This window comes from Folsomia candida, unplaced genomic scaffold (genome assembly GCF_002217175.1).
Source record: "Folsomia candida strain VU population unplaced genomic scaffold, ASM221717v1 Fcan01_Sc030, whole genome shotgun sequence".
NCBI lineage: Eukaryota > Metazoa > Arthropoda > Collembola > Entomobryomorpha > Isotomidae > Folsomia > Folsomia candida.
This window is the reverse complement of record NW_019091222.1, coordinates 1260089-1284425: the sequence shown is the minus strand read 5'-3', so window position 1 is coordinate 1284425 and position 24337 is coordinate 1260089. Positions and strand designations below refer to the sequence as shown.

The 24337-nt window shown below is 36.0% G+C and overlaps 2 protein-coding genes across 6 annotated transcripts; both read left to right on the top strand.

Moving 5' to 3' along the window:
- Positions 1 to 4238: 4238 nt before the first annotated feature.
- Positions 4239 to 7439, top strand: LOC110860280. Of its 2 annotated transcripts, XR_002548935.2 has the most exons (6): positions 4239 to 5232; positions 5430 to 5533; positions 5677 to 5827; positions 6611 to 6826; positions 6923 to 7041; positions 7240 to 7439. XR_002548935.2 is itself a non-coding variant. In XM_035860158.1 (5 exons), the coding sequence occupies exons 1-5, from the start codon at positions 4263 to 4265 to the stop codon at positions 7248 to 7250; spliced, it is 1452 nt and encodes a 483-aa protein (XP_035716051.1). In that variant the 5' UTR covers positions 4239 to 4262; the 3' UTR covers positions 7251 to 7439. The 2 variants fall into 2 exon arrangements, 1 of the variants encoding a protein (XP_035716051.1); XM_035860158.1 differs by lacking the exon at positions 6923 to 7041.
- Positions 7440 to 8095: 656 nt separating this feature from the next.
- On the top strand, positions 8096 to 9760 carry LOC118439123. Of its 4 annotated transcripts, XM_035860168.1 has the most exons (4): positions 8098 to 8266; positions 8398 to 8777; positions 8847 to 8928; positions 9013 to 9760. In XM_035860168.1, exons 2-4 carry the CDS (start codon positions 8676 to 8678, stop codon positions 9645 to 9647), a joined length of 819 nt encoding a protein of 272 aa, XP_035716061.1. In that variant the 5' UTR covers positions 8098 to 8266; positions 8398 to 8675; the 3' UTR covers positions 9648 to 9760. The 4 variants fall into 4 exon arrangements, with proteins under 4 accessions (XP_035716059.1, XP_035716058.1, XP_035716057.1 ...); XM_035860166.1 differs by having other exon boundaries at positions 8096 to 8228; positions 8398 to 8928; XM_035860165.1 differs by having other exon boundaries at positions 8096 to 8258; positions 8398 to 8928.
- The last annotated feature ends 14577 nt before the right edge of the window (positions 9761 to 24337 follow it).

Below are 24337 nucleotides of genomic sequence, written 5' to 3'. Positions count from 1 at the left end.
TCCATTTTTATGGATTGCTGGGATTATATGTATGAATAAACATTATTTTATTTAGATAGAAACAGTTGTTGGAATTGTTGGAGTCTTAAATGGAACAAGTTCCCGAATTATTATGCAATCTGTAGAATCAACGGTACAAAATCCAATTTTGACACAAAGAAATATGATGCATGGGCTTTATAATAACGCAAATTTGAACACATATACATAGGTTGTAGCATGATAATTTGACCTATCAGTTATGCATCCCTATAAGAGTCAAAGGCAAATCTGTGTACATATTTATATAGATATTTGCATATGACGACATCCTCAACATAACGGTGGAATAAACTTTCGTTTCTCTGAACTTTGATTTTGAAGATGTGTTTGTGTTTCGAATGCTGGCTGAATGTACTTTGGGAAACGTACAGATACATACATAATTTGACATGCTAGTAAAGGTGGAAATTTTTTGCCTCTCGTCCTCCTCTCAAAAAATTTCAACCTCTTACTCTCCTCTTAAATAACCTCCAGTGCAACTTACTTTAGCCCGAGCCAGGTTAAATAATGTATTTATTTTAGGTATTTAAAACCTGACAATAATGAAATTCACAATATGAAGTTTTTATGCTGAAAGTGTCCCCAAAAATCGATCAATATTTATTCAACTGTCAGCTCAACATTCAGTTTATTTACCAAGAATTATCCAAAGTGTTTGATATTTTAAGTAAAATTAACTACTCTGTCTTCATAATTCATTAAGTTATTTATTAGTGCTCAAGGAATTAATATGTTTGTAGGTACACTTAATACGTCATTAGCGCATACCTTTGTACATACATACATACATGTATGTAAGTAGTGGTAAATGCTCCTGCATAGGCTAATATAAATAGATGGCCGAATTCTTAGTTAATTAAGTACATTAGGATAATGATCACTAATACATAAATAATATAAAACAATGAGTGATGAATGACTCAATAAATTATGTCATCAAATACTTACATGCTTTAAATGTGACAAATAGATAAATATACTTAAAAATACTTTATACAATTTTCGGCTCATCAATCAGCAAAATTTTATTAATTGATAATATAAAGTGGATTACAATTGTATGTAAAAGCTTGTGCGTACTTATTATTATGATGGATTAAATACATTGATGTAAAATCTAGATATAAAATTACTTATGCAATGATTTAGTAATAATTAGTAGATTTAGTAATAATTAGTAGATTTAGTAGATTTAGTAATAATTAATGATTTTTGCCCGATGAAGAAATTATGAATGAATATTTAATAAAGCTTGTAGCAATAAATATTTCAAGTAGCAATATAATAATTAATTAGAATGATAATTAAATAATAATAGCATTTTCAACATTTTCAACATTATTTGGTTGCTTGATATGTAAAAACATGTATTTTATGATTTAATAAAGCTTCTAGCATTTGTAATACTAATGCGACAGTTTTTTCTCATTTTTTTGTAGCTTGCATAATTTAAGTTTCAATTTCTTCAATTGGTTATTACATAATATTGCATATAAATATTATATATTTACAAATAAATAAATGTATCTTCAAAAAAAGCTAGATCAAGATATAACCACCCCTATGGGCCTCGAACCCACTACCTCCAACTCAGCATCAACTTGCATAGACCACTCTACCATCAAATCACACTGATGGAGCGTGTACTTGCACACCTTTACTTTGCTCGTTCTCACGTCAAAAAGTAAAACGAGTGTAGATCAACCATCTTTCTGCGTAGCAAATGATGATGGTGACTCGCATCAACTACAACCCGTTCTCTTCCACCTTGAATACTTCATTTAATATAAAATATGTAGTTATTTAACACACAAATATAATTATGCTCAGCAAAATTAGAATAAAAAAACGTATCAATTATTTTGTATAGGAACATTTTTGAGTCATTTTTATACTGAACCTTACAAACCCCAATTTGCATCCGTAACCAAGAATTACTTAGCTTCAATAAAAAGTTATGCAGAATACTCATGGTCATCATCTTCCCGATTTTCGAATTCTTTAACTTCTTGATTTGAATTTTCCACCAATTCTGTGGAACTGGATACAGTAGGAGGCACGTTAGGACTTTGTTCTGTGGAATCTTTTCCCTCACGACGGAAAATTCTCGAGCAACATAAAGTAGTGGACTTGCCACAATCGGATAGAGAATTATAAACGCATTTCTTCCCATATTTACTCGATGATTCCTATTACCGAGATTATTTAAATTTAGTTAATTTCGACTTGGCAATTAACTACACTTATCTTACACACTCAAAATAATTGGGAAATAATATTGTCTCTTGCCGAGGTACTATGCAATTCTACCGAATAATAATAATTGCAGTGACGACATGTCAACATAGGGTAAGAAATTACCAACAGTGCGAATAACATTTTTCTCACCCTTTCACATACATTGCTGGCTTGGCACAATTTGGTATCCCTTGATATTCTACCCTCCGCTGACAAATTATTTCCAAAGCGATAGAATTGCAAAGTACCCATAGTTGGCTACAATCTTATCCCAAAATTATTTTGAGTGGATTACATATCACCTCTTGATCCTCCCCAACTATCCAGAGTGGTTCGATATCCGCCGTACAATAGGGACACTTACTGGCCTTGCTACTAATTTCGACAAAACATCGAGGACAATCTCTCACTTCTGGAGGATTTTCAGAAATTACATATTTTCTAATCAAATCAAATGGCAGAATGACACAAAGATACAGGACCAACCCAACAATGGCAAAGGTCACTATAGCGTCAAGCAATGCACCATGATAGAATTTCGAATTATTAATGGTGAACGTTGACTCCTTAAATTCCGGGATGCCTCCAAATATCCCGAAAACAGGGATGACAAATGCAGACGTAAATACAGCAACGACATGCATAAATGCGTTCCCAATGATATAACCCGCCGCACCTTTAACGACGGAACCGTCTCGGAAAAATTCTTTCAAACCCATTTATATTTTGGGGAAATTTTTGTGTGGAAATTTAATGCGAATTATTTAATGTGTACGGACTAGCGAGGTATGATGTGAAGTTTAACTGGAATGTTTAATTGATATTAAAATTCCACTCCGTATTCCATTCATATTAATGATATCTACAAGATAAAGAAATGATTGACAGCTCATTCTTATTGTGTTCTTCCATTGTGAAGTGTCCCAATATTCAGGCAGAGTTCAGTTGGAATATGTACGAACTGTGGGTCATTTACGGGCAGATTGAACAGAATTGAGATTACATTATGTCCATACTTAGTTGGGATTTGTTTCAGAATTATTTAATATGTATTAAATAAAAAATGGGTTAGTGGAGGAATTGATAACATAATTACGGAGATGTAATACATATGTATGTACGTGTGTTCAGCGTTGGCCAATAAGCAAAAAACGCATGGAATGATGTAATGCTACCATGCGTTGTACAGTTAAAGTTACATAAATATATATAGATACAGTTATCTGTGAGCACGTATTTATAAATACTCCGGTAACGGAGGCCACGTGCTTTCTCAGGAGGAGAGCTTCCGCACATCTAAATCACAGATCTTGTTGCGCTTTGTATGTGTGGTGGCCATAGATGAATATACCATAACGCTAAGACGGTTTGATGCCGTGGCCACATTTTCACCCGCCACACCCCCTCGAATATGTTCAATAAGCCGATTTTGACATGTTTAAAACTCTCACCAAAATTCCAATTTATCTTCTCATAATTTTTATATTTTTGTGACCCCAGATAGTTGTTTTTCATATCCAATAGCAAATTGAACGTTTTTAGAAATTCGAAACATCAAAATTTTAAATTTTAAAATAAATTTACCATCTGCTATTTAATTGAGGATGAATTGTACAATGACGTTATGTTCCGTTAATCACAAATGTATTGACACATGTACATATATTGACGTGATTGAGTGATACATCGACACCGGCGGTGATGATTTGACAAACTTTTGTTTTGCATGTAGTAAATTTAGTTCTACATATTTTGCAACAACTTTTTTGTCTCGTTTATAGGATGCCAATATAGATTCCGAGACAGTATTATACATACACCCGCACGTATGTAAATAGATTAACAAATTTACCCGTGGTTTTCCTATTTGACACAAACCACAATTCCACTTCCCGTTAGATCATACAGAATACAGACAAATTTAGTACAATACAAGTTCCAACAGTCTGTACGAGTAAAGCCTTCATATCAATCCCATAAAAATGATACTTTTCCTAATTTTCGCAATTTCCTTGCAATCCCCCCTCATCTTCTGTCAGGAGACGAAAGAACTCAACTTTTTCAACTGGACGGACCGTACTTCCCCCGAGGACAATTCTACCTGGCGATGGGCCCCACACTGCGACCTTTGGGGGAATGAACTCATCGCCTTCCGGTGCCCGGCGTCCTTCTGCGGCCGAGAATGTCATGCTGCCCCAGCCTGCACACACTTCGCTTGGGAGGATGGAAATGGCGGGACTTGTTGGTTAAAAAAAGGCCCCGTCAATCAAAAACCGCTCTATAAAAATCATAACAGATATTTCTGTGGTTTCATTCCCAATCGGGACACACATTCAGTGGAGGATTATAATTGGACAGATTCCCGAGTTGCCAACACGGGGGTCAAGGTCAGGTGGGCAAGCCACTGCAATATGGCGGGAAACGATTTGGCCGTTCTGAAAACTACCGGGGCAGACAGAGACTCCTGTATTCGCTCGTGTCTCGAAAATAACTTTTGTACCCACTTTGTCACCAGTACCAACGAAGGGGGTACTTGTTGGCTGAAGGGGGGAGCTGTCCCCGACCCCACGCTTACGGAAAGGGTTGTCGCCACTATCTTTTGTGGTTTCCTCCTTCTACAGAGTGGTAACAAGCACGAATTTGGTCCGAGATCGAGAACCTTAAACTGGCAGGAGGGCGGGGATCCGTTAAATGTTAGGTATCGATGGGCCGAAAATTGCGACTTGTGGGGAAGTGATATTAGAAATTTTCTCACAAAGCGGGATAATTGTGGACACGAGTGTTCCCTGCATAAGGATTGTACACATTTTGCATGGTCCAATGCTCTCGGGGGGACGTGCTGGATTAAGAGGGGAACCGTTCCGAATCACTCGATCCGAACGGATTCGGCTTATATTTGTGGTTACGTTACTTTCCGTAAAGGGGAGGAAGTTCAGCGGGATAAGGAGCAAGGTATACTTCAATCGTTTAATGATTTTTAATTTTTTATAATTAATAACAACGAAGGACCTGAGATTTTACTAAATTTAAAAAATTAGGTATTTCGATTTTTTTTACTTAAAATATTTCTCTACATTTGACAATAATCGATGAAGTTTTAAAAAATATGTATGCATTCACTAACATAATTTTGCAATATTTTTGCAAAGGTGGAACTAATAACATCTGGATAATTTGGGTAGTTATCGGTCTACTCGCAGTAACGGGACTATTAAGTGGGACAATTTTTGGTCTTCGACAACGAAAAATTTCTGTAAGCCGGAAGTACAATTTTATTTAAATGCACAATACATAGTTAATTCCCAAACCCATTTTTACAAAAATTTCTCTATAATATATTTCTGCGATGACATGATTTCATATTTCTCCAGGGTAATTATTTAATTCATTTTTTAGCAACTCCTCCGAGGTCTTAATCGCGAAGACATAGACGAATTTTTCCTCGGTCGACCAGAACTCCTCGCCAGAAATACTTCCATGACGAATGAAACTGTCGCCTTCTTGCCGTACGACCGAGCATACGAAGTCGATATTGCGGATATTGAATGTAAGCGGTTTATCGAATCTCTTAAAACACTTAGGAAATAAATTTATTCATATTACCCGGCCTTAATTTGTTCGAGTGGTACAAAAAATTCTGGGAATTTTAACCTTTCATTGTCAAGAAGAATGATTAAATACCACAGAAATTAGTAGATGTTTAGCGAACTCATGAACTTATGTACATCTTATTGTTACTTCAAAGTATGAATATATATGTACAAAGAAACCCCATACGTCGTCGTATAATTATAATTATTATCAAAGTTTGCGAAAATTCTACTCGAATTTGTATTTTCCCTGCAAAAATAGACATTTTTAAAATTGCCGTTTATTTTCCCCAATTTTATCCTGTGACCAAATGATACGTACATACATAATTTGTACATAATTTGCCGTGCCCCAAGTATTGCTTATACATACTTATATAGTTAGCGATGGTTTATGGTCTAGTGACCATTCTGGTTCACACATATGTACCATGTACAATGGAACATAGAAACAATTGGTCCAACGATGGACGATAGAGCAATATTTTGCGAGGTATGACTACTTTTAGCGTAAAACTTAAAATTTACGGATTATATGTACTTACGTCATATGCACGTTATAAATATGTTCACAATTATTTGTCATTACTATCCCAATTATCAATTTGTCAAAATATGAAGTAAACAACATGTTTACTTTGTACATATTTACATATGTATGTATTATAGTGACTCAGAGTCACTGACTCCGCACGGTAACAAATTCCTCCACTATTTCCAAAACCTTTTCTCCATTGCAGATAAAGCAGATCCGATCGGAACGGGGAACTTTTCCGTTGTGTTCCTTGGCCTGATAAAATCTCGTCAACTACCCGTCGCCGTGAAATGTTCGCTCACCACTACGGACGCCGTGCAATTCAAGGCTCTGCTTTTGGAAATCAAAATTATGCTTCATATTGGAAAGCATGAAAATGTCGTGGCTTTAGTCCGCGTCTGCACCGAGTGTATCCAACAACGTAAGAATTTAAAAAAATGTTGAAACAATGAAAATAACGTGGTAAAAAATATTAACAAACGGAGACACGGTGAAGTTATGGTTACAATTTGTCCAGAGTCGAGCGCAATTGAAATTGAAATCGGAATCCCCAAACTGCACTTGGGGTAAGGAATTCATCGACATGCTCCAGTCCAATGGGCGCCTGGAAAAACCCAAAGATGCAAATATCGCAATGTTAGTTATACGTACATAAATACATAAAATATTCACTACGGGTGGATAGCATCATTTGAGGTGAAGCACGTGGTTTTTATTTAAGCGGGAAAAAAGTGCATTGGGTTTGAAGACTTGATAAATTTCTTGTTTATTCTCAAAATGATGCTATTTTAAATATGATGGAGCAATAATTATATATAATTCCACAAATTACAGATACGGCATAATGCAGGCTTGCTGGGAAGGTAATAAATGCAACCGACCTAATTTCACCACACTCCGGGTCCAGTTGGAAAAACTTTTACATGTTGGATAGTCTTAATCTGCATAATTGTCGGAGTGTTTCATTAACCCGAATTACCGGATTTATCTTAATAATTTCCAGAAAATAAAGGATTGTGACGCATATAATGGGATATTTGGTTTTGCCCTCATAAATATTTTCATCCTTGCTGCAAACTGTAATACAAAAGTATGTAAAACCTTCCATGTACACACATGCACTCAAAAAAAATTGTCAAATCATCACCGCCCGTGTCAATGCGAGACTTAACTGCCTTGGTTACAATGTAGATTCCGAGTGGGGATTATTTTGATACCAGTGGTTATAATGGTAAGAACAGACGGTAAAATTTCATTACCACTCGGATTCAACATTGTAACCAAAGCGGTTAAGTCACATATTGATACCGGCGGATACAATTTAATTTGGAGTGTATGAATTTTCCTGGGGTTCAATTATCGTGGCAATGTCAGCCTTTCCCCGTCCACATTTACATATACATATGTATGTATATGACTGATCTCTTATACATATGGACGAATACCTTTAGCTATGTATCTTCACCAGCGTTATCATAGTTATCCACCACCTACATATCTTCAATATTGGTCGGCCGTATTGTGCGAGGGAGTGAGCGTGGTGTAGACAAAGAGTACATATTCCATGGCATGGCTATATATGTAGTACTTACAGAGCAGGTACAGAGAAATACAGAGCAGGTATTGTATAAGAGCCACGTTTGTTCTACTAATGATACCCTGCCCTAAGGGACGGACGAAATCTATCCACCCCTGGACTCAAGGGTGCAAACATTTCTGTAAAATGCACCCGTCCACATCCATGTTCATTGTTATTTTCCACTAAAAGAGAAAGGAAACAGCTCGCCATTTTACGAATTCCTGCCACCAACTGATTTCTTTGCGTAATAAATTTCAAGGAGCAAATCCATACCGTATTTCAGTACACATTTACATAAATTTATAAATATGAGATAATTATTCAATCATAATTAATTGATACAATTAATATAATTCTGATCATTAGCAAGCTAACTACAATCTAGATAAATATATTTCCAAATATATTTCCAGGTTCTCACAATGTTTCCAAATTTGATTAAATCCATATTCAAGAAAGTTCGAGACACCTGGACAATTCAGACCGATGAGGAACACCTTACTCACAATGGAGTCATTCCTGATGACAAGATCCCCCCATCACCCAAAATCCAACCTCCTCTCACCCCTACTTTCTCCATGATAAGGGAAACTCATCCCGGATTTGACCCCCAGCTCGAATACCTACAAAACACCGTCATCACCCCATTCCTAAATCCGTGTACGAGAACGCGGGGCAATTAGGGAGCACAATGACAGAAGCAATGCTCCTCCATGGGACGAATCTTGAGATGATATCACTCCTCGTGAAGGCCACGAGGAATGAAATGTCCATCCAAGGAGGAAACACGAACGTGGGTCTAATTAAAGTTTGCAATCATAACTTGGGTTTGGTTACGGTCGATAATAAATCAATTTCCCAGGTTTTCATAGACTCCATAAATAAAGGGAAGGAGTGCGATTATGCCATTATTTTCTGCCCAAATCTCATCACTTCGTACGTCTGTGAGTACTTTCAAGTCATCTTTAAATTTTAGATATTTCAACCAACTACACTTTTTAGTAATAAATACCTGAATAATTTTGTAGCCTACATTCTCAGCCATTTTAGCGATAGACTGGCTAAAATGCCAGCAGGTAAATTTCTCCTCGTGATTGTCAGTAATGACAAAAATGCGTCTTTCTTCCCGTATGGCTCCAATGGGAGGTTGAAACGACTTCACGTCCCGGATCGATTCTCTACCCTGCAGAGGAGAAAGGTTCTGCTCAAGTGCACCACGAAATGGGGGGCAAACCAACCAAGTGACGCCCTCTTGGGGATCGTGGCAGAAAAAATGGTCGCACTTCCTACAGACGAGGCCGGGCAGGACGCACAGTTGAGAACTTTCTGCCAAAAAGTTTACAGTTTGGGGCTTGCTAGACTAAAGGAGAGGAACGGTTTGACTGTAAGGGATACCATTAGTGGGGAAGATATCCACGTGGGGGTGCAAGATTGGCGGGAAGATTTTAATAAGATGGTGGGTAGTGGGGAAAAGTGGGAGGAGGAGGATTCAGCCGTCCAGCAGGATAAGGAGGAGATAGCGATGCAAAGTAACGAGGAGTGGTTGGAAATACCGGAGCTAGAAAAGTCTTCAGGTTTGACGAAGGAGGAAAATTTATCCGAATTATTTACGAATGTGTATGGAAATTGTGGCAGTGTCCACATCACCAGACGAGCAAAATGACTTGGTGACGATTACTGTTAAAGTACCTTCTGGTAAAAAATGATCAATTGTTTTGGCTGAATTCTGTAAATTTAGGTTAGAAAAAGAAATAAATCTGTAGAGTATGTAAAATGGCTTAACTGCTCTAAAACTTATTATTTTTTCATATCAGTGGTATTACCACTAGCATCTGCAAAACCTGAGTGTTGGTGATATTTATGAACGGTGATTACATACACAAAGTAAGCAAGTTTTGATAAATTGCTTTTCCGCCCGAGCTTATGTAGCGACGAAAATAAGGAAACTTTTCTGGTATAATAATTCATCAGAAACTATTATGTGTAGTTCAGTAACGTGTCGGTGTATTCATTCTTGAACTAAAGTCGAATCTACAATCGAATCTACAGGAAGTTATGCAGAGGTAATTTTCCTTACACTCATGAATTAGTTACTAGGGAACCGTCTGACCTGTCAATGCCAGCACGGGTCCCACCTATACCAAAATACGCACAAGATATGACTTGTCCAAGGAACTGGACAAATTCCCGTGTAAAATTCATTTTTCGTCAAGTTGTCACCTTTATGACTTTTAAGTGATGTAATTTAACTGTTGAGGATGATAAGTATGACGTGGTGACTTCTCAAGCTAATTGGAAACAGATTCAGACAACTACTTAAAAGAAATTGTTCTACATATATGCATATGTAGTAAATTTTATCTACATACATATGTAATGATACCTGAAATCTACAGTCGTATGTTTTTTTTACCCAGATTAGAAAGATACATGTATATATGTATAGTGATTTGTCTTCCGTATCGAAATTTTTCATTTCACATTTGAAAATTTTTTGAGATTTATGTAGTTATTTCAGTTGGTAACGTTTTCTTAGAAGTGTATAGAGATTAGCTCTCCAACATATGTAATTAAGTATAATTTATTTGAAATTTTAAATGTATGTATTTAGCATTGCAATAATTTATTCCTTAGAAGATCTACCTTAGGATTATTAAGAATTTAATATTCTTTTTCACTTTTACAAAATTACGATTAAAGAATTATATGTACATATTTATGTAGGAGTGACAATCCGATCCGACAAAATCCGATTAGGGCGGACCGAATTGCAGACTTATTTTGATCCTAAGGCAATCCGATCGGACCGGATTAACCGGCAATTCCGATTAGATCAATACGATAAGATCGGAGTAACCGACGGTTAATCAAATTTAGCAGATTGTTTTCCAATTCGATACCATCCGAAATCCGACGGATCAATCCGGATCGCGTTTGAATTCTATTATGATAGGCACTTATTTTTCCGAAAATGGCAACCAAATATTTGTTGTCACACACTATTTATTCATCAATTATGGGCAACTGGTAAGATTACTTTTTTACTTTGAAACAAACTAGATATTCTGAAAGTTTGGCACTATGGGACATTAATTCGGGACATTAGTTAAATACTGCGTAAAAATGTACTAGTACTTAACCATTGAAGAAGCTCAGGGGGAAAGACCAACTGAAGTTTTCACTATAAAAGAGTGACTATTTTAAAGAAGCCGCATAACAATAAGCTGTAATAAAATAAACGCTTTCCAAAATTATTGCAAAGTCATACTGATAAAATTACGATCTAATCATATTTCCAATCTTAACCCAGATAACTCAGGAAATATCAACAACCATAAAGTTTCCAATTCTGAAGGAAATATGAAACCCATAATTCACGGATTTTCCAACTTTTTCAAAATATTTTCATACATATCTTATCACCTAAATTTCTTTCCTTGGAAAATTGAAGTATCTGAAAACTCTGAAAGTAACAATGTACAATATAAATTCACATCAAACTTTACAAAATCCCGAAATGTAAAATATACTTAAAAATCACTTAAAATGTAGAAATCATAACCAATTCAATTTTTTTAAATTTAGGGTACTTGTCGCCTAATATTTTTCATTGCCGTATTGAAATGTGGAAGATCCGTTCTTAACGAAACGTATCAAAAATTAGGAGCAAATCCTGTAAATTATGTATAGCTTTTGCGAAGTCTCGCAGCTTTATGGAACTATTTGACCATATATCGCTTCTTGTTGTGCAAATGTCACCACGCTATACCTCAAATAGTTCAACACTGTTATCAAATGGAAATCAAGGATGAGTGGAAATTGCATGGAAAACTTAAAATGGTAAATATTACTCTTCATAGATACGCTCTAAATAAAATTGTATCCCCCGGTGTCAATATATATGACTTAACCGCCTTGGTTACATTGTTGATTCCGAGTGGGTATGAAATTTTACCCTCGGGTCATGCCATTATAACCACTGGTATCGAAATAATACCCGCTCGGAATCAACACTGTAAACAGAACGGTTAAGTCACATATTGACACAGGCGGAGATTATTCGACCAATTTTTGTTTTGAGTGTATAAATACATATATTTAAATTTCAAGCTTATCAAACAATATTATTATTTTTTCGCGAAAACAGATTTGCTCGCCAAGACTGATTTTTTTTCTTGATATTTATTCACCTCATGAGATTCTTCATCGACTTTTTCTTTTTCTTTGCCCAATGCAAAAACGAAGTTCTTTGACACTCAATTTTATCAAGTTGTCATAATTTGGAGAGGAATGACACCCTCAATCTTAGAAACTCTGAATGCAACAAGTACATATGACAGCAACGTACTGGATGTTATGCTCGGGTCGATCGATATTTTTTGCACGTATTGTCACCTCCTCGCCACATACTTTTGCGATGATCTCATTCTTGCTGGCGTCGTAACACGGAGGGTTCCATGCAATAATTTTCACAAACTGTGGATCACGACATGGTACATATATATAAATACCCGTATGAAAATAGCCTAGCGAAAATTGGCTGGATTTGGTTCTCCAGATGAGCTGTGCATAATTGTGCAGAATCACGGATACAATCTATAAATGAAGCTTGTGCAGAATTCTGTACAAATTCGAAAAATCCTGTAGAAATATGCATGAAATTCTTTGCATTAAATCCAGCCAAATTTCATACGGATACATATTTAGTATTGATTTTCCACCCAAGTTTAGTATTGTTCCTAATTATTTTAATAAATTATTACAGAATTCTATCCATCAAAACTCAAATTCGCCAAAAACATTAGAAATTTTGGAAATGTACCAAGACCTTAAAATCCTTTCGCACCATTTGAACTCTCCTCGGTTTTGTTCCCCTTCTTTAAAGATTGCTTGTTTTACTATGCAACACATCTCATGGATATTGTCTCGTACGAGGCCGTCTCTACTAAACTTTTTCTCCCCGTTTCAATATTTATTGTAGGATTGATTGTGCTTTTAGCGGCGGATACATGTGAAAAGGTTAACGAGATGGGAAGGTTGGTACCGTCATCAAAATTCACGAATATTGGGCGTACGCACGATTATCTTGACAAATCTCGAAAATTGAGCGTAGCAAGATATGTAACTTGCGAAGTCTACGAAATTTCGCAAAACCTTTGTTAAAATCCATGTGATTTTTGTCCGCAAATTTACCCACAAACAGAACAGGTTTTTATTTAGTAAAACTTCGAAAACTCATCCACTCCATCATAAACGAACCTCAAAACCATGCGAACTAAATCAAATTGACGACAGGACTGATTTTCGAAAAAGGATACTGCCAATCCGCTCAGGACACAAATTTTACGAACTTCACAAATTTGCTAAATGATTTGCGATGCTAAATAAGATGTTGTCGTTAGTACGCCCATTATACAATTAATAAAAGGAAACTATATACTTTAATTTTATTTGAGGTGGCTGACACAACCAAGTGTTCAAAAAGCACTGAAATCCGATCCGTTAAGATTTGTAAGTTTGACCCAAGAGCTCGCAACTTGTCCCGTAGCGTTTCGTGGGGGAGACATGTTTACGTTCAATTACACCCTCATATTTTCGGTATATCATAATTTTTATATTTTACTGTACTTGTTGTGATGTCAATTGTGCATAAATTTTCTTAAGTATGTATGTATGTATGATTAATTAAATATTTAATTAAGAATTAAATTTTACACAGGTGATGAACACAATCTTTACAATTTTCATCATATGTGTACAATTCCAATTTTCAGAAAATAGAAGCCAGGACACCAGTTCCGAAAATTCATCCTGAACTTTGGTTGTATGAACGATTGACAACAATTTAGTATTTGAACAAGAGGAAAGGTGACACTCATAGGTGACACTCACACTCATAAATACTCCACCATCCCGAGTTGAGATTGAATTTCGCTGGGACTACCAACCGAGTTGAACATGAGTGAAAGTGTCGGTTTTTTCGTGATCCAGAATGGGAATTTGCTAGTAATATTTAAATATTTTCTAATATTTATTTATAAAGCAATTTATATCTGCAAGTACATATGCATAATGATTTTTTAAATAATATTAGAAGACTCCAAAAATTTCGTGGTTCTGTGTCTTTAAAACAATTACGTACCAAACTTATATCAACAACAGAGTAATTAGCAAATCCACAGCTTTCTTCCAAATTACGAGTGAAGTCGACTTATCGAAGAACTTGCCGTCTCCCAACGTTAATTTCGAGGGGGAGCAAAATTTGGCAAATCTTTTAGTCCATTTCGACAATTTCAAGGCTTTCAAGGAGTCCAAAAATTTAACAGATTTGATAAATGGTTTAGCTATTACTTTCATATGACATACACTAAGTATAAATAATCCTGTCGCTACTAGGAAAAATAAAAACAGAACTGGGATTGGAATCTGTATATCCGCCGAAGTGATCAAAATATACAGAGCGAAACTTTCGCATATCGTTACTTTACCGATAATACCGGACATGGCGGGCTGTCGGAATCCCGAATTGTGCATGGTTGACAACAATTGTAAACACCGATATTCAACGACCATGTTACACATGAGTGGTCTGTCGGCACCTAAATTCCGGCAAAATACGACGACCCTTATTAAATTAATGAATATAGATGCATTTAATCATAACACTATTTAATACAAATCTTCAAACCTTTTCAGAACTTTTAAAATTATCAGTTTCACTTCAACAGGATACAATAATAACACGCCGACCACAAGGCATGTCGCGTTTGTCATTGTAGTTCTGCAGTAGCCAGTTAAAATAGATACTCCCATCCTTACTAGAATTCCAGCTTGGCCATCGTCCTCCCATGATTTGCACTCCAAATAAATCATGCTTGTCAAAATTGGGGGCATGCAGGGCATAAATAGCGTCATGGAGGCTATTACAAATGGTAGTAGAATCATGGTTCCAAAACCCAAAGAAAGGATTAGGACAAAGTGGATATTCACGATTGAGATACCTGTTATGAAGTCATTAGGATTTATACAAAATTATCATTTGTAGAAAATCTGATTCTTTTCACAACCTTTGTCTACGTAATCCAGTTCAATTTGTATCGAGGAATTTAACAACCATCTAAATTCTTGGTGAAACAGATTGACATGGATGAAGGCGAATAGAACGCCGGAAAACACAGTAAGGTAATACCCCATTAAAACAAGCTTCCACACCGGTAGGGGTGGATCTGATGGGCGTAATCGATCCTGTAAAAACCATCCAATCGACGAAATCACATGAATTATTTGCACGACTATGGCTAATATTAGATATTTATTTTTCCATCGTTTTTTTCTCGGGGGTACGAACGTTCCCTCTTCTAGTGTTAAGAAAAATTGTTTAGGAAAAAGAGCTAGTTTTGTAAATAATAATACTCCCCGAATCTTCGAGCAGGGCAATGCGATAGCACGCAATGAACCAAACATTAAGTTCATTATCATTTTTATCTTGCAAAATAACCAAGGCGACATCCTTCGTTTAAAAGGTATACCTTATATTTCAAAGCACTGCCATTATTACATAATAAGCGGTGCTCTCAACGGTTTTTATTCCACGCCGCGGAACGTCTTATTCGAATTGAACAATTAGTTTGTAGAGAACTATCATAATCAAAGTCCTTGTTTGTCTTCACTGTCAACAATATGAATATGGACATAGATAACTAAATTTTGCCATTCTGGTAAGAATATTTGAAAGCCCCTTGCACAATGATTCCTAAACCCGTACAACTGTTTGATTGGTGAACTTCGAAGTAAAGTTCTTTAGCAAACTCGTTTTTATAGCAATCGTATGAAATTAGTTCATTGATGGAAATTCCGATTAAAGTCAATAAATCATGCATTCCAAATTGGAGTACATTATTTAATCGCATGAGTTTGACAACTTTAAAATATTTATGTTGACTGTAAACCAATCAAATCGAAAAGAAATTTCTGGAATCAAACGATACGAAAAATACTCATCCCGTAAGGAGAAAAAATAGGTTTTAGTTTTTGCAAAATCGATTCATCGCGATTGGTCAGAAAGATTTACCACGAAATTATTCTGATTCCCTGAAAAAGTATTATTCCAACACGTATCTATTTCTCGCCGAATTATTTAAGAACATACGCACACGTGTATGTTTAACACATAGAATTATAAATACATAACTCGCGCGGAAGTTAAGGATGTTAAAACAGTTGTCGCGGATTGACGGAGTTTAAATATTTCAAGGCTTTCTAATCCAATCGATTTGGTGGACAGTTTAAGATGATAGTTGAATATCGCTGAAAAATAAGTTGTTGCAAATGTTATTACAAAAGTTATCTCATTCTTAATCTAAAATGTTCAATCAAAATTGTTTACTATCGTTGTACAAATAACTTTGGCCAAATCCCAGATTTTGTATTTGAAAAATAATCATATTTATCATTGTAGTCACACCTGTATGGATGTTTGTCGAAAAGCCACTTTACATTTAACCGGTAAAACAAAATATGATTAAATTTCATTTCGGGAAAAGATTACAAGTTATTTCCAGTTATGATACAGAAGAACTAGACCGGACCTTAATTTTTAGACGGAAACTCACAAACTCTATAATGCTTGCACTCTAAGAAATAACTACATTTGAGGCCAACACGACAACTGCCCTCCGCAACCCACATACATATAGATTTCTACTATGGACATATATACACTAGCGGCAAATGTTTATGGGATTTCGTCCATGACGTCCTTTCGACTTTCGGATATCTAAAAAACGATTCGGTCGAATTGTACGAAGTTTGTTGCATAATGTATGATCCTTAACATTCAAGGGACAAATTACAAACACATAAGCAAAACACATAAATCATACTGTATGTGAGATCACAACGCTTCTCCCACTGGGATCTACCAATATCAACCACCGGTCGATAAGAGATCTACGATGTTTGACCGTGTCAGGAACAGGTCACGGATGAGGAGAAGATTATCCTTCTTTTGTGCACGCGAACGATAATCTTTAAATAAAGTCCCCGAATTCTCTAAAAACGAGGCAGTAGCAGGGTAGCAGGTAATCTACTTTAGTAGCAGGGTAACAGGTAACAGATAACAGGTAACTGGCACTCTCAACTTAACCCCAATTGCTGGCCGATTTACTATTTGCACACGAAAATACAACCTTGAATTTCTCAGAGTCTAATGGTTAGATTTCTTTGAATTTAACTTTAGTCGGTCGCTTGAACATCAGGGATGATAAATTAGCTCAAATTAGTAACGACATATTTACCGAACAATTAATATCAATTTATTGCTAGAATAGGCAGGGTACAATTTAATGTAAGACTGTTCTCTACAACTACAGACTGAGAAGACAGGAAGGACGCTTCTCGTTGAAGTTCACAAAAAACTAAAACTTCCTAAAATCTGATTGGATTACAGAATAAGTGGGAGTTTTAAGCATGGGCAAAATCAGACTAACATGTGAGACAAGGAATATAACTACACATTTTCATAAACTAATATAATCTGTAAATTACATTATGTCAACGCTAAACTCGCAATCATACTCCTAGGATTTGACACTGTATAATTATTTTTACTTATGTTATTACATACCTTGCTAGATGATGATTGTGAATAGAATAATTCATCGTTGCTTAAATGTATTGTATATTGTGTATTTATGCAAAGGGTGAGGCATACATAAGTTCTCCAATCCTTATATCCTATCACCCTTTTTTTAAATTGAATATAGATTTGGGGACAGGTTAGTTCAAGTGTGGTTTTTTTCAGTTATCGGAAATTTTTATTCAATGAGTGCGATAGGAGGGCATAATTTCAGTTCACTAGAACGCAAGCCATGAAAGCTATGCATTCTCTGCTCAACCAAATCTCAACTGACAGCAAGATCTTGTTAACAAATAAATGAAAATATACAATGAGGAGGGCACTTTAAGGAAAGCAAACGATTAAGTCGATCAAGGTAACTTATCTTACAAGTAAAAAAACGCTTATCCAATTCAAAGGTTGAACGGAGGGAAATCTATCTGTTTCGTAAATAACATCCGACAAAAAATGCATGCTTTCTCACGAAATGTCCGTATTTTTGTGAGTGTGGACCTTTATCTTGTACCTCAAAATCAAATCCCAGAATCCTACTGTTGTAAATATTGTGATATGACTGGAGATTGCTTATACCGAGTTGCACTACTCCTAGATTAGAAAAATTAATTTGTTCATAGGAACGACTGATCACATCAATTCGGTTCGGATAGGAGGGACAATCCGACCCAAAGTCATGTATGTATGTAACTTATGTGCATATATGCGTTTGACTTCTAACATCATAGGCACTTATTTTCCCTACAATGACAACCAAATATTTGTTATCACACACTATTAACTCATCAGTTATGGGTAATTAAAACATTAATTTCTACTTTTCAATAGAATATTCTGAAAATTTGGCAATACGAGACCGGTGTAACTAAAATCAGATTTAAATTACTGAATTTTAACACCTGAGGGTCCGAAAAATACTAAAATCCTACCAGGGCCACAACCTCGGACGATGTTAACATTAGCGGGTATAATCCTTCTATCCCCACCCACAGGGGGTGTGCCCATCAGCGCTTTTGGCAGTAATCAATTTAAGTACCTAGTGCGACACCAATAATTTATCGGGATGGAATGGAGACACCGATGGTCAGCTCAAATCACAAAAAACCACACCCCCAAGTGGGTGTGGCCTTGTACCCTTTTGGCAACATCCACGCAAAGCATGCCATGCGGCACAAATAATTTATCGACATCCAGAGGGGACATCTATCATCACATCCAATTATCCAACGCCACACCCCCAAGTGGGTGTGGCTCCGCACGCTTTTGAAAACATCCGCGCAAAGCATGTCATGCGGCACAAATAATTTATCGACATCCAGAGGGGACATCTATCATCACATCCAATTATCCAAAGCCACACCCCCAAGTGGGTGTGGCCGTCGGATTTCACTATTTACGTAGGAAGGTCTGTTGTATGAAGGAAAAATTATTTGACATCAAATGACGATTTTCTCACCCTGCTTCTCCGCCTGCCACGGGTTGCACCTAGTTTTTAAGTGTGATGTTAATTGACATCACGAGAAACTGTTACACCCAAGTCCCCTCAGCCGAAACATAATTTATGGACATTCCTTTGTGAAACACGCTTTTCCACGTACACTCTTAATCTGAAGCAAGATAGTCTGATGAGGCATGCAACTTCAATTACCATAGGTATTGCCCTGCATCAATTTTGAGAAACTGCGAAATTGAGCTTCGGCTCAGAATTTCGAGCGTCTTTCGGAGAAACTTCGATATCTTCAAAATCATCGAAAAAATTCAAACTTGTGTGAGGAAAACCATTCGACTCTATCGTCTTAAAAACTTGTCTTTGATTTTTCACGTAAGCGACGTACTTTAAAGATGTAATTTGATGAGGAATTAAAGATAAATTTGAACTAGCAGTTAGTTATGGAAGCTAGATGCATGAAATGAAGATTGATTTAATCCAAGTCAAATTCTGTTGGCATTAAACAATTTTACAGAGTTGTAAGGATACCAAAATTACTCATGGAAAAAGTTTTTACATACATTATGACTCGTTTTTAGATGCATATATCTTTCTGCGGTGTTTGATACAAATGACTCGAGATTTTCAACGCATGGTATAATGTGTAACATAAGAATTATCAAAATCTAAAGTTGAAATTGTAAATATAGCCCAGCAGTAGTTCACATTCCAGTCTATGTATATGTTGCAATAAAATATCACGTACGCACGATGCAGGTCTCCACATGTAAAACTTAGATTTTATGGGATCAGTTTTGTTTTGTTCACCACAAAAATAAGCTTACTCGTATTTTTTTATATTTTTATACTTAATGTACAAATTCGAGGAGAAGGCCCACAGCTTAAAAGTGTTTCATAATCAAAACCTAGAGGTTTCAAAATGGTGGATCTGTTCTAGTTCCAACGCGAGTTCGAAAATTCCTAAATATGGTTGTTCAAAACATTTTGCTGCATTTATTGAAAATTCAACTGGCACATTTTTTTGAAAACTTTGAACCATCTTTATACATTCCGAAAATCAGTAAACATAAATTAAATAAATATTTTACTACAATTGGATTAATAAGTCATGTGGGCCTTTGTGGAGAAAAATGGTTTCGAATTTTTAAATTCGCACTGAAATTCGAAAAGTGCATGGATATTAAAAAGCCGATGTCTTGGTTAGAAAGCAAAAAAGTTTAAAATGTAAACTTCAAACTCAAATTTGCCCAGAAAAAATAATACAAAATTTAGGCATTCTTGTTTTTGTAGTGAACAAAATAAAATTTGCCCCAATGTATGTAAATCTGAGTTTTACATGGGACCGGGTTTCTATAAAAGAAAAATTGTTTCAATCGGCTTTCAATTAAAAAATAACACCAAAATTTACTTTCTAACATTAGTTGATACAATAGGAAAAATTCCAAAATTTGACGAGAGAAATATTTACAAAATCTAGCTATTATCATTGAATTTTCTAAAATCTACTAAAGATATAATATCTTTTTTAGAAATTTTGGCGGTAATTTATGCTGTACATATACTCATTTATTTATCTTCGATAGAAATCATCGGCAATACAAATGGAGGTATTGTGTCGCTAAAGTTGATAAAATTATTTCGACGTTAGCGAGAAATAAAATACTACATAAGGACGAATATTTTTACTTCATCGATAAGAAGTTAACGAAGCAAAATTTTTGAGTCGACAGCATGAGCAACCTTTCTGGGATTTTCTGATCACACGAAGACAATTGAGACCAAAGAAGGTGGGAAATGTTTTAAACTCAAACAAGTCAGTTGCACATTTTTGGCAAAAATTGGCGCTGAGTATTAGACGTTGTCAGATACTTCATCTTTTTCCAACACTTTTCATTCATAAATTTTGAATTTTAAATTGTATAAGTATTTTAAGGACGAGAAAAGTAAATTCTGGAAACGGTCTCAAACTGGCAAGGCTTTACCTAAATTTCTTTGGGTAATCCTAAGTAATAATTTTATATAACTCATTCGAAATATTTTATATAGCTGCATGGGAGGTATTTCTGCTAATTAAATATTTGTGCAAGATATAATTATATCTTATATTTTAAATTTTTTGCAAAGGAGGGAGATTTTGGTGGACAGCTTTACTGAGGGTGTCATTCGGCGAAAAATTTTGGAGGGCTACAGTAACAAGAAGTTCTACACTATCCAGCGACTGCATCAAGTCTTGCAACAAGATCCGAATTTTCCCCGTCTAAAAAGCCATCAGACTTTGTTCAAAATAATGAAAATCCAATTGAAATTTAAGTTCGTGAAATTTCACTCCAAGCCAATTCCCTTCGAACGACACGATGTTCAGATCGCACGCCACTCATTTTTGATGGACATAAAGCACCTTCGCAATCAAAATTATAATGTAAGCAATAATTAAAGGGAAATGTGTATAAATTTATTAACGTAACAATAACTTTTCAATCCCATCGAATTTCAAGATTTTTTACACGGATGAGACTTGGGCCAATGAGAGTCAATCTCCAACACGTGGGTGGCATCTTCCTGACGCCGAGGTATTGGGTATGGGGCGAAACAATGCAACTCATGTGGACCAATGGCTTAAAGGCGTCGGGCGAAGATTTGCTGATGGATTAATTGGTAACTTTTATTCAAAGCTCCAGTTTAAAAATATCCCTAATTTCCAGGGTTCAGAATTGATTCGAATTTTGACAGATCAGAAATTAAGGATTAATTTTTCCCACTAAGTCGGATTGAAATATGGAGTAGGGTTGATTTGTTTTGTAGATGAGATTAATTACGGATTATTTTTCAATACGAACGGACCAAAATGCTATGTATAAGATTGTTCACAAAAAATGTCGCAAAATTAATCCCAAAATTAGTTCTAAAGCCATTAGTCCAAAGTTTGGATTACAAACTAACCATTAGCGTCAGAAATCAGAGTTGTGAATTTAGGATTGAAGGATTAATGTTTTACATTTAGGACTGGTGGATTGAAAATTAGGGATTACTAATCCTTAATCAGATTAAAAAATCCTTCATGTTTAATCTTACCCGTGAAACCTCTATGGCGATCTAACTCCAATATTTGTGCCGACAAATTCAGACATGGTATCGATATTTTGGTGAAGACAATTATATGCATTATCGACATCAATACGATAAAGTAATAACGATACAGATGGATTAGCACAGATGCGTGACTGTGTCGGCAAAGGTATTTTGTTACCGGCTCCGATCCTATGTAATGGTACCTACGCGATAACGGTAATTTGATTCCAACCCTTCACGACCGATTTTGTCCAGATCCGGTAAAAAATCGTAAAGCTAAACCCTGCCCTCAAATTGTGGCTGAGCGGAAGCCTCAAGTTGGTACCTTGCCGTCTGTTGTTTTCCTTCCTTCATTTTAGTCTGACTTTAAGGGTGGAAAAGAACGGACAGTTTGAAGAAGTGACTTAACAATGACACAAAATTCAACCCGTGTTGTAAATTTTAAAATTGACGACTCCGTGGAAGTCATCCCTTCCTTGTGGATATCTGTGGAGGCTAGTACATGCAAATTTCCAGCCAGTTTTATTCCAAAAGATCTTGACAAATTGCAAAGAGATAAAGATTACAAACCAGAACCAGATTGGATTGACTTTGAAATCGACGTCGTCAAAAGCTACGGTGAGCTTAGTTAGTTTTTGCACGGTTCTCATTTATATATGTCACAAATTTGTTACTATATTTTAATTTAAATACAGATTCCTACTCCAGAGGATTAAGGAAAGCTAAAAAGTACATCGATTACCAAGACTTGGAGAGCAGCGAACCTGATGGAAGGCGCAGAAGAAGGAAGGGGGAGACTAGTGTGTCAGCGGATCTAAATTATCTGGTAGTCCCGATAAATTCATTCCCATCAGGTATGTAAATTGTTGAAAGTCATATTATGAAGACAAAATAATGAGACTTTAAAACTTTATTTACAATCCTAGGATCTCAAAGCGCATATTTTGTTTTGGCTGAGGGCAGCGGAGTACGTGCAAGCAACCCAGCAGCCGAAGAATTCACCAGTGTTGTCGAGGAGCGGTCAATCGGAGTAGAGGATAACTACCTAATTCTGCAAATCCAAGCAAACAACGACATCCTCAACACTCTTCTTCAAGAATTTAGAAGTATGTGGAATTCTTTATCATATAACTGTTTTTTAATTTTATAAAATCGTGATTTGTATTTGTGATAGGTTTTCAAGAAGAAGTATTGAAAAATCATGCAACCCTTCTCGAGAAAGTCGTTCAACTAGAAAAAGTTGTTCTACGAGGTATTAAGTCAAATCAGTCGGTCGAGGCAGACAATTCGTGGTGGAAGTGGCCGGTCAAAAACGAAGACGAGCTTCGAGCTGTAGAGATTTTTCTTTCGGATGAAGGAAAATTGAATAAAGAGGTATAAATGAACTTTGTTATTATTTATTAATTTAATTGCATTAATAAGCTGTTTCAAATTAATCCCCAGGTTAGACACTTATCCAGAATCGGTGGCACCAGCATTAAGGATTCGGTTTACAACACTCTTGAATGGATTATTGATCACCAACTTGCCTTGAAAACTAGATTGACGGATAAAAGTGGAAAATTAGCTTTCGGTGGTTTGAGACTCTCAAAAGTTGTAAAAGGTACTAACCATTATTATGTCATTATTTCTGTAATTAAGAAATTTACACTTATTACACATATTTGACAGATTCTGTCCGTCTGGCGAATCCCGACGCGAGAGAAAGTGATTTGCAACTGGACAAATATATTGGAAACTGGCTACGTCAAGCTCCGGACAGGGAAAAGTCTCGTCAAAAGAAAAATGGACGTGACGCCGCGCCGATCTCAGAAGCGTCGAATCAGCAGGCGGGTGCAAGACGCATTAGTGAAAATTCGGAGAACGGCGGCTCAGTCATCAACAACGCAGCCCGGTCTGACCTCTCTGAATGAAACCGCACACTCTTCTGAAGAAAGTTTCCCAGCAAATATTTTAGAGGAGAGTAGATATAGTAATAATATCAATATAAGTTTAGATTGCAGTTATGAAGACAGCGATTCAGATTATGGAGGATTGAGTGATGTGGAAGAAGAGGAGTTGCCAACGGAATTTGTTAACACAAGTAGTTCAATTTCTAAACGGTACAAGTTAGGAGAATGGGCAACAAAATATAATATTAAGCATAATGCGCTTGCCCCTTTGCTAGCCATGTTAAAAGATTGGTTGCCATACGATAATTTCC

What these genes read in the sequence shown, in the direction of transcription:
- LOC110860280 (XM_035860158.1), top strand. Translation starts at nt 4,263, where the DNA reads ATGATACTTTTCCTAATTTTCGCAATTTCCTTGCAATCCCCCCTCATC. An exon ending in TCAGCGGGATAAGGAGCAAG is followed by an intron (nt 5,233 to 5,429) that starts GTATACTTCAAT and finishes ATTTTTGCAAAG; the next exon opens with GTGGAACTAATAACATCTGG. An exon ending in TTCGACAACGAAAAATTTCT is followed by an intron (nt 5,534 to 5,676) that starts GTAAGCCGGAAG and finishes TTCATTTTTTAG; the next exon opens with CAACTCCTCCGAGGTCTTAA.
- LOC118439123 (XM_035860166.1), top strand. Translation starts at nt 8,676, where the DNA reads ATGACAGAAGCAATGCTCCTCCATGGGACGAATCTTGAGATGATATCA. An exon ending in TCTCATCACTTCGTACGTCT is followed by an intron (nt 8,929 to 9,012) that starts GTGAGTACTTTC and finishes ATAATTTTGTAG; the next exon opens with CCTACATTCTCAGCCATTTT.